This window comes from Pseudochaenichthys georgianus, chromosome 11 (assembly GCF_902827115.2).
Source record: "Pseudochaenichthys georgianus chromosome 11, fPseGeo1.2, whole genome shotgun sequence".
NCBI lineage: Eukaryota > Metazoa > Chordata > Actinopteri > Perciformes > Channichthyidae > Pseudochaenichthys > Pseudochaenichthys georgianus.
The window spans coordinates 22101985-22115902 of record NC_047513.1 but is presented as its reverse complement, the minus strand read 5'-3'; the positions used below and the strand labels follow the sequence as shown (position 1 = coordinate 22115902).

At 42.5% G+C, this 13918-nt stretch overlaps 1 protein-coding gene across 1 annotated transcript in view; it reads right to left on the bottom strand.

The window, feature by feature from the left end:
- rapgef5a (Rap guanine nucleotide exchange factor (GEF) 5a) overlaps positions 1–13918 on the bottom strand; it is a 43923-nt gene that overhangs the window by 8397 nt on the left and 21608 nt on the right. The window contains exons 9-13 of the mRNA XM_034094196.1: positions 12609–12806; positions 6140–6285; positions 5120–5220; positions 1745–1823; positions 1466–1610 (exon numbers count right to left, since the gene is read on the bottom strand). Of these exons, the coding sequence (XP_033950087.1) occupies positions 1466–1610; positions 1745–1823; positions 5120–5220; positions 6140–6285; positions 12609–12806 (669 nt within the window). The remainder of the gene's footprint in view (positions 1–1465; positions 1611–1744; positions 1824–5119; positions 5221–6139; positions 6286–12608; positions 12807–13918) is intronic.

Here is a 13918-nt window from a genome sequence, read left to right as displayed (position 1 = left end):
CAAATAAAATGACCAAAATAACATGGCAGTATCATAACCGTCTGTGTAGAACATTTACCGAGCAAAATGTCATTTAAATGACGCTGCGTAGTTTGATTAAATAAAAAAAACAGACAAATTCTGTACTTTGTGCTGAAAAGGGTGACAAGGCATTCTCTGTAGTGTGTGTGTGTGTGTGTGTGTGTGTGTGTGTGTGTGTGTGTGTGTGTGTGTGTGTGTGTGTGTGTGTGTGTGTGTGTGTGTGTGTGTGTGTGTGTGTGTGTGTGTGTGTGTGTGTGTGTGCATGGCAGGGAAGTAGTAAGAAGTATGAAAGCTCAGGAGGCATAAACAGCAAGGATACACACACACAAAGACACACGTCTCCAAACACCTGCTTATCGCCACCATAGCCTCCCATCCCAATTCTCCTCTCATCCCTCCTGTTACTAGGCAACTATCACCTGGGTTACGCACTCCATATGAGATTATACACATGCCAACCCTCGCACTTTAGTTTCCATGGCAACCCGGCACAGAGATACAGAGCCTCCAAGTTACAGAGGGACAAGTGATTTGGCGCTTCTTGCAGGTGAGCAGTGTGATAAGTACCTGTGTGTGTGTGTGTGTGTGTGTGTGTGTGTGTGTGTGTGTGTGTGTGTGTGTGTGTGTGTGTGTGTGTGTGTGTGTCTCTTTCCGTGTCATGTCTGTCACGGGGATTATCATGCAATTCAGCCAACCATGTGATAATATAGCAGGAACACAGTGGATACAAGCAGCAATTGTGAAGAGAAACGTGGCACTATTGTGACAGTATTACGGAGGTACGGCTGGCCTGATTTGCACTGTTTCATCTTATTTAACATTGTGCGAACTGCCCTTCAGGGTGGAATAACAACTCGGAAATAGACAGCAAAGTGTTATTTAACACTGAGCGATCCAAATCCAATACTTTTTATTTGTAGCCTCCATGATGTCTCCATGTGACAGAGTGAAGCTCATGAACACACCGAAGTTAGAAAAACAACTTGCCAACTCAGTACATTTGCTTAGATACAGTAAAAGGGAATCTTCTATTAGTCTCTGAAAGAACCACACATTTAAACATCTTTTCTCACATGATACACTATAAAAGGGCCTGTATTCTTTCTACTTTTAATTAGCTGGCATTGTCAGAAGGAGGAGATACAACTTCAGTCAGGTTTCCCTGTGGGAGAAAGCTGAAAACAGTTCAAAACGAGAAGAAGCAAACAAACGGATCTAACACATGCACAATTTCAGCTCTCTGTGTCTCAAAACAAAATGCTTGATGTCCTGTCGTGCAGAACTTAAAGAAGGACAACCCCATTAAAGAACAAGACCAAAAGACAAATGAAGATGACTGAGGCTTATTATGTTTATCGGTGTGTGTGACATGTGTGAAATGACATCAGAGGATCAGACTGGCAAACTGTTGAAATAGGGGAGACAAAGACGAGTAGTGCCGTACCTTCATGAAGCTCCTGACGTGCTCCTCTTCTTTCAGGAAGTCCTTGTAGAGCCTGCTCCAGTGGGAGACAAGCTGCAGTACCTTGCGCTTCCTAAAGAGGGCGTCTTTACCCTCCTCTTGGCCCCTGCAGCGGGCACTGCTATAAGTGAGAGCAGTCAAGGAGACAACTGATAGCAGTGTAGAGGAAGAAAGGATGTGTGTGTGTGTGTGTGTGTGTGTGTGTGTGTGTGTGTGTGTGTGTGTGTGTGTGTGTGTGTGTGTGTTTGCCAGAAAGGATATTGTCCGAGCAGAGCCTGACAAAGGTCATTGGTGGACATGAACACCAGGTATGTTAACAGGAAGTCGTCCAGCAGCGTTTCTGAAACACAGGAAACACATCAACAGTTACTTCCATGTCCTTCACTAGCAACAGTGCAAGTGACGTTTTCAAAACCTATTTGTGGTATTAAGATGTAGAAAGTGACATGAAAGTCTCCAATAGTTTGTCCCTCTCTTCAGCCTTTAGGTTACATTATTAGTTATCCTCCTTGTGTTAGTCTTGTTAGAAATAGACTTTAAAGCCCTCAACTTCAAGAATGATCATTGCCATGTATGTCTTTCTTCTCTAAAATAGCTTGCAAATAGTGACAAAACATCATTTTACATCCACCAATGGGTCAAATGATGTGTAATTTGAAAGAGGCTTCTGATGGACAAGTGGAGAATATAGCAGCTGGACTCAAGAGGGACATATATTTCCTTAAAGAGGTGGTGGAGACCAAAAGAAGAGCTAAAATGAGAGTGAATATTGGACATACACTCATCAGCCGGCCAACAAAGGACTCATAAAAGTTAAGGCTGCTCCGTTTCTTTTTTATATGTAAATATGCAACTACTCGCATAGTACATTTTGAAATGTTAAGTGTCTTTAGAGACCTTTTGATCTCAAGAAGTTAACAAAATTGGTTGCAGAGCATACGTTTGGGGTAGAACAGGTTATATCGCTGGCTTATGGTGCCCACCACAAACAAATGTCAAATATGTTCAAAATACTAAAGAAGATTATATGTATATTTTTTTAAAGGTCCAAATGTATAAAATTTTAGAGAAAAACTAGCTTATTTGCAAGAGAGACAGCAACAGTGTGTGGTGTGTATGTGTGTGTGTGTGTGTGTCAAACTCTTTCCCTGGGAAAATGTGTGACCCAAATATGGCTCTGTCGGGCAGAGAAAAGAGAAATCAATTATAGAAGACTGAGCAAAGGCTGCTGCATTAATATTTGATCAACTGTCTTCTCTTTAGAAATAAAAACACAACTTTTCTCAATAAATATTTTTAGACAGGTCTGACTTATAAGTTTTCATTTATTCAAAACCTTGTTGACTTTCTTCTTGACCAGCCATCAGTCTATGTGCCTCTCTCTCTCTCCCTCTCTCTCCCTCTCCCTCTCTCCTCCCCACCCCCATTTTTTATTTTCTCCTTCCCTGCGGTAACATTTGCTCCAGCTACTACTCCCCTCCTACTCTCAGCTCCCTGTGATGATAAATATCCATCACACACACACACACACACACACACACACACACACACACACACACACACACACACACACACACACACACACACACACACACACACACACACACACACACACACACACACACACACACACACACACACACACACACACACACACACACACACACACACACACACACACACACACACACACACACACACACACACACACGATGAATAACGCATTCGGTTCTGACCTTGGGGACTTTATCTCTTGTGAGACAGGAAGGAAAAAGAGAGAAAATGTGTGTGTGCAGAACTAATCGCAGTAATCTGCTGCTGTGTTTTTTGTTGTGTGGGTTTTTTTATGTGTACGTGTGAAGGGGTGGTTGGGGTAATCGTTCTCTGTGGAAGCGTGTTCAAGCCTGTTCTACATGCTAAGCCCGCTAAAACGGCACACTAATGCTCAGCACCACCCCAGAGGGCCTACACACACCCTTATACTTATTCTGTGCACATAGTACAACAGATAGACACAGAGACAAAGACCAAGCATGCACTCTTGATCTGCTTCCCTGCTAAATAAATACAAAAGTGTGTTTTCTCTCTACAGTAAATACATATTGCATGGTCCTCCTCCACAAAGACCATCTCAGTTCTCCTTTTTCTTTCCCCTCAGTCTCTCCCTCCCTCCCTTTCTGTTTACTGCCATTCATCGAGATGGCTCCCTGTGGACTGCCGGGTGGTGCTGAGGAGTTAATGCATAAAGACGCCTTGTCTTAAAACGGTGCAACTCACAAGAAACGGTTTTATAAAAAATACATGTTGTGAACCAGGTGTTTCTGGTGCTACTGGGTTTAAGTTGTTTAAGTGAAGATGGCTTCTGTTTTTTATTCTACAGGAATGATTATCTTACTTTAACAGAATAATAAATACTATTATTTACTATAACTTACACTACAATTACTTTAAAATAATCCAAACATTTATAATAGACTAATCAACTACTGAATACAAATTCAATATCTCACTTGAATGCATTCGGGGAAGAAACTGTGCAAATAAATCCAATGAAAATAATAAGTTGCTGCCCGACTTTCAATGTAGTCTATATGCTAACTACACTGCTGTAAAACAAATGACAGAATGTGTCCCGAGGGAAAACAATGTAGCAGGGCTGTTCCGGTGAAATAACCCAGCAGCCATAGCAGGTACATGTGATGATTGTGAAAATGATATATGACAGATGAAATAGTTTGCAGCAGAAATGCTTACAGCAGCCTGAGGGAATCGTTTCAGAAACTCATTCGAGCATTTAACCTCAACCGTTGTTCCTCATACTAACAGATTTACAGGCAATGACTTAGTTGAGTGAATGCACACACACCTGGATGGGTTTGAGGACACACACACACACACACACACACACACACACACACACACACACACACACACACACACACACACACACACACACACACACACACACACACACACACACACACACACACACACACACACACACACACACACACACACACACACACACACACACACACTTCCTGGAGACTTATCCTAACCTTAACCATAACCAACACATGCCTAACCCTAACCCTTACCCTTAACCTTAACCTTACCCTTACCCTAATCCTAAACCTAACCAAGTCTTCACCCTAAAATTAATGATCCCCCTCATGGGGACCTCCAATTTGTCCCCATAAGGGAAGCCAGTCCCCACACGTGACTATGTAAACAGATTTAGGTCCCCACAAGTATAGTAATGCTAGTCCACACACACACACACACACACACACGGTTTGGACCCCTGTGCAGAATATCAAAGAGACATAGAAAGAGGAGTCCAGGCTGTGTCGTGTTGCAACTTGTGTGGGACTAAAAAAAGTACCCTGAAATTAGAGGGCGGGGAGTTGCTTTGTTTGAAACATACCTTTGCTCAAACATAGGAGAAAAAAACTCCACAACTTCTTCATTTATCTGACAAAATGTCACATTTTCAACTAAACAGTGTTTAAATGTCATCTTCTTCTATCAATCTGGTTCTCTTTTTTTGTAACTACAGCCACACGTGTGTATCGTTGCCCTTTCACAGATGTGTTCATGAAGCATTTGTGTTCACACGTGTGTCGACAAACTTACCGCTCTCCCTGCTCTCTGGCGCCCCTCTTTGGTCGTCCAGCCGCAGGTCACTCAGCAGATGCTCCAAGATCTTGAGGGGCGTCCCGGACACCACCACATACCTGCAAGACGAAGAGTCGCAACAATCTTCTTCACTAGAGCACCAAGAACTACCACTTCCATTCCTCCACCCTCCCTTACTCTCCTCCTTCTTCTCCTCCTCCACATCGTCGTCATCGATGAAGCGAAAATGGGGAACGTCAAAAGCACATATTTCTGAACAGCTACCATCTTCATCGTGATTGCTACACTCGTCATCATCGTCCTCCTCATCGTCATCCTCTATGTCCTCCTCTGCCTTGGCAAGCGTAGCTAGCTCCGTGGTCATCTTCATATCCAACAACCTCCGCAGGATCAGCCCTCATCTAAGCTCTTCATACCCAGGAAGGGTGCTCTCCTGTGGGGTAAACTGCATTGCCGTCAGCCTAAGAGCTCCAGAGATTAAAACGCTCTCTGTGACAGTTTCTACGGGAGCACTCGGAGGGAACGGATTGCTACTGAAGATGCTGAGCACTGCACACACACAGACACACACACAGACATACCCACTTAACCTGCCTGTCACTGACACTCCCTGCAATGTGCCTCAGGACTTGGCACACGCTGGCTTAAAAACACACTAACACAGACACTGCACAAAAGAAATTAACTTAGAAAAGGCACTTGCGCAGACACACAGAAAAATAACTCTAAACGCATACACGGATTCGTGGAAGGAAGTAAACCAGCCTTGGTGCCATCTTTGTTTGGCTTCCAGCTGAAAACAAAAAAGCCATTCTCTTCTACCAGCTCTGTGCCAGAAGCCAAAGCATACATTATCTTAGACAAACACACAGTGTTGACAGCACTTCTGATATGGTGCATGTACGTGCATGAGTGTTTCGTTGCAACATGGACGTGGACGAGGAGAAGTGTTATGATTATGTTTTTCTTGCTACTGTTGGTTGAGAGGGCTGTTATTATGTAGGAGGAGGGACTGACCTCTTGTCACAGTCCTCCTCTCTGGACCCGCCCCCTGACGATGTGGGCGAAGGCCGGTCCGATGGCGACGTCACTGAGGAAGTCACTCTCCGCAACACCAACACGTCCCGTCCTCTCTCCTTCAGACACACCCTCCCCACTGCCTCCTGGGAGGGACAAAGGGAGAGGGACATGTCACAAAGTGAGGCAAAGAATAAACTGTTTAAAAAGCGATTTAAGAAAGTGTAAACATTGGATGTTTGTTTTTTAAACAATAGATACTTTCAGACTTAGTCGACAATTAAATACTCACTTTGTGTCCTCTCTTTTTTTAGACTGAGCAGCTTTTTTGACCCTGTCAGCACTTTCTTTTATTACCCACTAAGGAAGAGAACCAAAATGCCTATGTTTCCAGTAGAGGCCAAATGAAAAGTTTGATAATATTAAAGGTCTATTCTAGCTGATTACAGATATTTATATACATATATTAGTGCATATGATATCCGATAAGGTATGTTTGAGGTGAATAACACATTACATATTTATCACTAGAAGATTGACAAATAAAATGTTGGTCTGTAAAATACTTCGCTCACTATGCTTTTTACTGATCAAGTGAAAAGAAATCTGAATGTGCCAAATGTTTTTTTCATAACACGTTAAGACAAATACCAGCCATATTGAATACACATTGATATTCTCATAGGCCTCAAATATCTAGTATCAATCAGGTTACCCAGACCATTTCGCTTAAGATTAAAATGTCTTGAATGCAGACATGAATAAAGCCTTTGCACTCGCACACGTCCACACATGCAGGCACAGATTATGCTGGCACCATCACAGGGAAGTATTGCCTTTCCTGCCTTTAGAAGAAATGCTATTGTGTAATAAATAACAATGGGAAATGTAGGCTGACACTTCAAATGATCATATGCTCCCAAAATGAACAGCACCTTGATCTCACACACACACACACACACACACACACACACACACACACACACACACACACACACACACACACACACACACACACACACACACACACACACACACACACACACACACACACACACACCCACACACACACACACACACACACACACACACACACACACACACACACACACACACACACACACACACACACACACACACACACACACACACACACACACACACACACACACACACACACACACACACACACACACACAGTCTTATCCTTAGCTAGCTTCTTCTTCTTCTTCTTCTTCTTCTTCTTTTAATAGATGGAGCTTGTAAAAAGTCTTAAGGTTTAAACAAAGTGCCAACAGTAGAGGTTGATAACTGTGACTTGGGCAGCATTGAGCCCGAACACTGAGCACTATGAATGCAGTCACTAAGACCTTGTAACTCGAGAAACAAGTCAATGGACAGGCCGACAAACACTTTTACTCACGCACACACTCGCTATCTCTATGATCTTCTGATGAAAGACGTTGTCTGAACCCGACAGACAGCACGTGAGGTATGACTTGGGACAGACAAATATAATGTGTGTGCGTGCCTGCGTGTCCTGATGTGATACAGATGTTCAGTGGGGTGAGGTTACTGAATCTCCCTCAGGTGTTTTGGTGTGTAGGTGTCAAATTGTCTCATGAAACCTTCCTCCGTACAAATGCAGCCAAAAGCTTCGACTCCTTTTCAGACTGACTTCTAATGTGTGTTAATGCTGTTTTGACTTTCTATCTTATTTCTTACATCCGTAAAGCGTCTTTGAGCACCCGATAAAGCGCTTGAAAAATAAAATGTATTATTTGTATTAAACATTTTCATCAAAATGTCATTGTAACACCTTATAATGACTAATTGTATGGTTGTTTTGAAAGTTCCGGTTAGAAAGAAATCGCCCACTACTGCAGAGGCTTTGGTCTGATTGGCAGAAGCCTCTATCTTGGCACTCAGAGGAAAAGAAAACGGCGGTGTTCAACACGGCACGTCTTGTTCAGGACTCCATAAGAACATTTTCTAAATGGTCATTATGAGTATGACAAGTACAAATAGGCTTATTGCGTTAAATAGGCATATATCCTTTACTGTATTATACATGTCAGGGGTTCCAGTGTACAAATAGCTTCCAGGTCTTCAAAGAGAACCCAACTGTTGTGGAATTATGTGCTTTCAAAAGATCTGCAATTTCCCAATGCTAAAATTAATGTCTTCAAGGTTAAGCAACACAGAGATGCATTGAGCTGGTAAATAAGGCAGTGACAGCTGATGTGAAGAGATCTGACGCTGCATGCCATTTTTACAATTTGGGCCAGCACCCAGACCGCACCCAGCACCCAGACCGCACCCAGCACCCTGGATAAACTCAAGATAACAAGAGTTTTGAGGCCTACCATTGGAACACATCATCCAGGGGTTCAAACAGGAACCAGGATGTTTTTCACAGGTCTCCATCTTTATATTTGTATTAACCTTTCCTTTCTCTCTTTCTACACACCAACAATCCGATGAACACAAAGTTTGGAGAGATTATGGAACTAATTAAAGTACAGCTATTACAAGAACAAAAGGTAAAGAGAATGTTGTTTTGGTGTTCCTGATACAGTAGAAAACGGTTGATCTTTCCGATAACACTCGTACTCTTTGCAAAGATGCCAAGAATAACAGCTCCGAGCCAAGAATGGAGGACGGCAGCGTTTTATCACGCAAACCCGCGCACAAGATCAAAAGGGTTCCAGAGAATGCTCCAAAACAAAAAAACTTTCAACACTGCCACCATTAAAGTGTAACTATATATGCGCTCACACACACACACACAACTAGATGTAAAGACTTGATTGCAAACAGCAGCTCCCAAGAAGAAACATGAATTTAGCCTGAGAAAGAATGCAAGAAATGAAAGGGAAAATATACAAAGAAGGCACTTGAAGGCCGCAGAGGAGGAGGTTAGAAAGTTACGCAACACAGAAAGGGAGACGGATGACAAGAAAAGCAAGCAAGATGTAAGGCGAGAGACCGGGACTGCAAAGTGAGAGATGCACGGGAGTGTGGCTTAAAGTGAGAACAAAAAGAAGGAGTGTGAAAAAGAGGGAAAGATATTGTTGTATCCAAAAGGGCCAGCATACGTCAGCTGTAGGGTACATTATCAACTTAAAAAGAGAATATTGCATTGATTGATTTGATTATTTTGCCTCTGTCGACAATGCCAATATGTCAGAATCATGCTCAAATTGGCTATTTCTGTTATGTAATATACCCACCTGACAAAATATTTAAATGATAAGTGACTGAAAAAATACATCTATTTGATTAGAGCACTCGTGAAAGTATTTTGTCATGCAAAAGTATCTAAATGTGAGTTTTTAAACATCTCAAATAAGTAGATTTCCAGCTTCTCTCTTTTTTTTATATTATAATAATAAGGATGTGTTTGTGTTCTGCATTAACCAAACAAGACAACTAGGTTTTAACATCAGCCAAATGACTAATCTACAAAATAATCAGCATATTTATGATGAATTTACAATGCTAACAAATAAATTGCAGCCTTGCCTCAAGCAACAGTCATGTAAAACATTTACAAACTGCTTTGGTAAAGTTTGCTTTTTGTGGCCGTCACTTGTTTTCAGCCAACAGGTGTGTCTGTCCCTTTCCTTCCTTTTCTTCTCATCCCTTCCTACAATTCAACCATCTGCACTTCCACCTCGTCGACACCCTTTCCTCCTCACGTTCGCCTCTACATTTCTGAAAACAATTTTTCTCTCTCCTCTCTTTTCCTCCCCTAGGCCAAGACTATCTGCCTTTGAATGGTCAGACTTTCTGCTCTAGAGGCTCGAGATTTAAGAAAATTAAATGGAGACCAGGGGACATGCACTTACTGTGCCCTCATGAGGTCACAGACCTAGTGCACAGACACAATATGACGTACAGAGGAAAGGTGGTCCTAACGGAAATACTAAAGGAAGCCCTCTCTGTTCCCTTTGTGTTTCTGCATGTGTGTGTGTGCTGTGTGTGCTGATATCTGTGTTGTGATAGCTCCAGGCCTGATTCCTGGAAATAATGGATAAGAATATGAAACACAATGCGTTTCAGTCAGCAGCTCTCATTCGTGCAACTCTCACACACAGAAACTGTAACACAAGTTACCAAAAGCCTGCCTGTGTGCGACATGCACACTGTGACCTTGTATAATACTGAGTCGGGTTGGCTTCTGGTAATCTCCCATGGCTGATCCAATGAGAATGAATGACTGCTACAGGAGTTCGAATCACTATGAGACCCACAGAGGTTTGTCAGAGCTCGTTTGTCATTTGGAAAAAAGGGGGGGGGGAAATGTAAAAATCACCATGACAACACAGTAAAAGTAGAGTGGTCTTTTTGGTGAAAAGATATTTAGGGTTGGTTTTTGTTTCTGCCATATTTTGCGTCCTGAGCTGCACGACTCGCTGATATTAAACACATCTTACATTTTGGTGCATAACTGAAAAGGATCATTCATTTGTTCACTTTTAGAAATGATTACAGCTCAACATGTGTGTCCAAACTTAGGAACCACCAAAAGCCTAATTGATTGATCTAGAAAATAATTGCCAGCATAAACACATTTTCTCTTTGGCTTCATTCAGAAGCACTACTTTGATAAAAAATAAATATATATTTTATAGTTTCTACTTTTGTATACAAGAAATGAAAGTGAAAAAATATCCTCTTCGGAAAAATCCCCAAGGCTGGGCTTAGGTCAAACCCACCAAGCTGATGAGATATGTGGCAGATTTCACAAACACATATTAAGATGTAGGGTGAAAATCAGACTGCATTTCGCTTCGCCTCCTGCCCTCAGGTGCACCGTAGAGCTGGATTATACAGTACAGCGCTTCTCTAACACCCCACTCATTAAGTGCACACACACTGACTCAGCCTGCCAGCACCAGCAGTGCATGAACACACCCACCCACACCGACACACACCCACACCGACACACACCCACACCGACACACACCGACACACACCGACACACACACGAGTATAAGCTGTAGCAAGAAAACTCACACGCACAAGTGAACATAGACATACACAGTACTGTGCAGACTGTAAAAGGGCATGAGATCACATTGCACTAAGCCCTTATTAACACCCACATTAGGTGAGCTAGAGAGCAGCTGGTTATTTCATCTGAACTGATAGGAATGAAGCAAAGCTCTACGTGTGCATATAAGCAATGATAGCTTCAGTTTGCATGTGTGTGGGTGAATTTAGTGCACAGATGTGACCTCGGATGATGTACTAAAGTGAGGAGGCATGTTGTGAACTAAAAAAGAAATGTAGTGCAATAACCCACTATAATAAAGTATATCAAATCAAAATCAAAAATCAAAACCCACCACAGCATTTACATTTTTATAAAGAAATGTAAAAACAGCAATTAATACAAATAAATTAGTTTAGGTTAAATATGATAAACTGTATGTGAATGTTGATTATATTTGTGTTGCTACCTTGGATAATGTTTAGCTGTACGCTTCCGTTTTAGCTTATTTTATGTTGACATTATGAATGGGAGAGATGTACCTACTTTCGCTTATTTTTAGCTCATCTGTTTTGTGGATATTGTGGTAAAGAATGTAATGTTTGAATGTCGTTTATTTTGTCTTTCCAAGAAAGAGTAGTTGTTACTGTGGTAATAACTAATGGTGACCCTAAATAATGTAAATTAGAGTAAATGTGGACATGTGTGTTTCGTCCTTTAGACTAACGGCAACACAAACCAGGATGGTCCTCCTGATGCGGATGTTCTCGCATTACTCCTGACCATTCATGAGTAACTAAGACCTTAAGTGCGGGTTTTAAAAGTGACTACAATAATTGCCACATTCACCACATCATGACGTACATTACTCTGTACTCATGATAACCATATAGCCGCAACTCGCTTTGCAGATTACATGGTGAGAAACCAATGACTTTGCGGAACAAACTCAGACCTGGGAATACTGTATGATATATGTAGGTATAAGTGATTGCCCACCGCTTTAAGGTAAAAACTGCTCACCAGATGAAAATCTAAAATCAATGATTGTAGGTCAACCTTTGGAGGGACTCTATGAATCAGCATACCATTACAACATATTGAGGCTGTCCCACCACATCACCTCTAACCCCAACCATGTCCTGAACAGCGGATATGAATTGTAACCATCAAATCGGAGACACAGTGTCCCGCAATTTAAAAAGGTAAAACTGAAGCATTCTTTTGTGCACCACTCAAATGAAATGCAGAGCTAAAACCCAGATCTAATGTACGTTAGAGGGTCTTGTGCAGGTTTCTCTTCAGTGACCCTGATGTTTTGTCAAATATTCCCTTGTATCTCGTCTTAAATATCTGTCCTTGTTGATGTTGCAAATGGAGCTGGTCTGGTGCAAAAAAAATGTCAGACTCTCTGACAATACATTATTATCGTATCTTAATTCAAAACATTAGAGCGATCATCACACTCACCGCCTGGTTCCTGTCTGGCAGCCGGTAGTTGTGGTTCTGCAGCAGCCGACAGCCGTCCTTGGCCAGCCGCTGAACGGCCTCCAGCCCCAGCCGGCTGGTCAGATCCTCGCGGCCGCACACCGTCCCCATTCCTCCACCCTTTCCTCCACCAACGCCGCCGCTGCCCCCGCCATCCCGCAGAGCACACACACCGCCCAGCTGCAACACAGGTGGCAACAAAACATATCTCAACCCGCAGTCCCAGGACATGCTGGAGACAGTCAACAAAAGTTTGTTTGATGGAGTTCAAGAAGGTTCAGTGGTTTTGTCCAAGCAGTTGGGGTGTAATCCAGAAACATGCAATGACAAGTTCTCAGCTGGCCCTTTATGTCCATGTGCGGCGGAGAATGAGATGAAATGGTAATCCTGGCTCTGTCTTGGTCTCTCTCTAATTCTTCCTCGTTGCTTTTTCTTTCTATCAATTACAGTCGGTAATTCCCTTTATCTGTTGAAATTCTCTCTTTGTCTGAGTCTGACCGCTCTGTGTCAGACGATCTGCTGGAGAGAGAGTGGTAGTCTGTGATTAGTAGTAAGTGGGCGGGTGTGTGCGTCTGTGTGGGAAGAGTGTGTGTCTGTGGGAAGAGAGAGAGAGAGAGAGAGAGAGAGAGAGAGAGAGTGCGTGTGTGTGTGTGTGTGTGTGTGTGTGTGTGTGTGTGTGTGTGTGTCTATAGTTTGTACTTAAAAGGTCAAATAGAAAGTGTGTAAATGTGAATATCTAAGAGTGATATAGAAGAAACAGTATTAGATTTAATTAAAAAGCTGAATAAACCAATGGCTTTGATAGACCTGACGACAGGAGAAATTACTATGTGCTTGTACATTTGTGTTTGTATGCTCCTTAAGGTGCTGCTAAAATGATGGTTATCACTGGTCTGGTCTGTTTATTTTCCTTGGAAAAGGAAAAGAGAGGTATTTCATTTGGCTCCGAGCTGGTTAACCCTTCCTGTGAGCTAAACTATCCCACGGTGCCATGCTTTAGCAGAGACACACACACACACACACACACACACACACACACACACACACACACACACACACACACACACACACACACACACACACACACACACACACACACACACACACACACACACACACACACACACACACACACACACACACACACACACACACACACACACACACACACACACACACACACACACACACACACACACACACACACACACACACACACACACACACACACTTCATTTTGTTTACTAGGAAAACTCCCCCCGGTGACAACTCTTATCTGCTGAAAAAAGCCA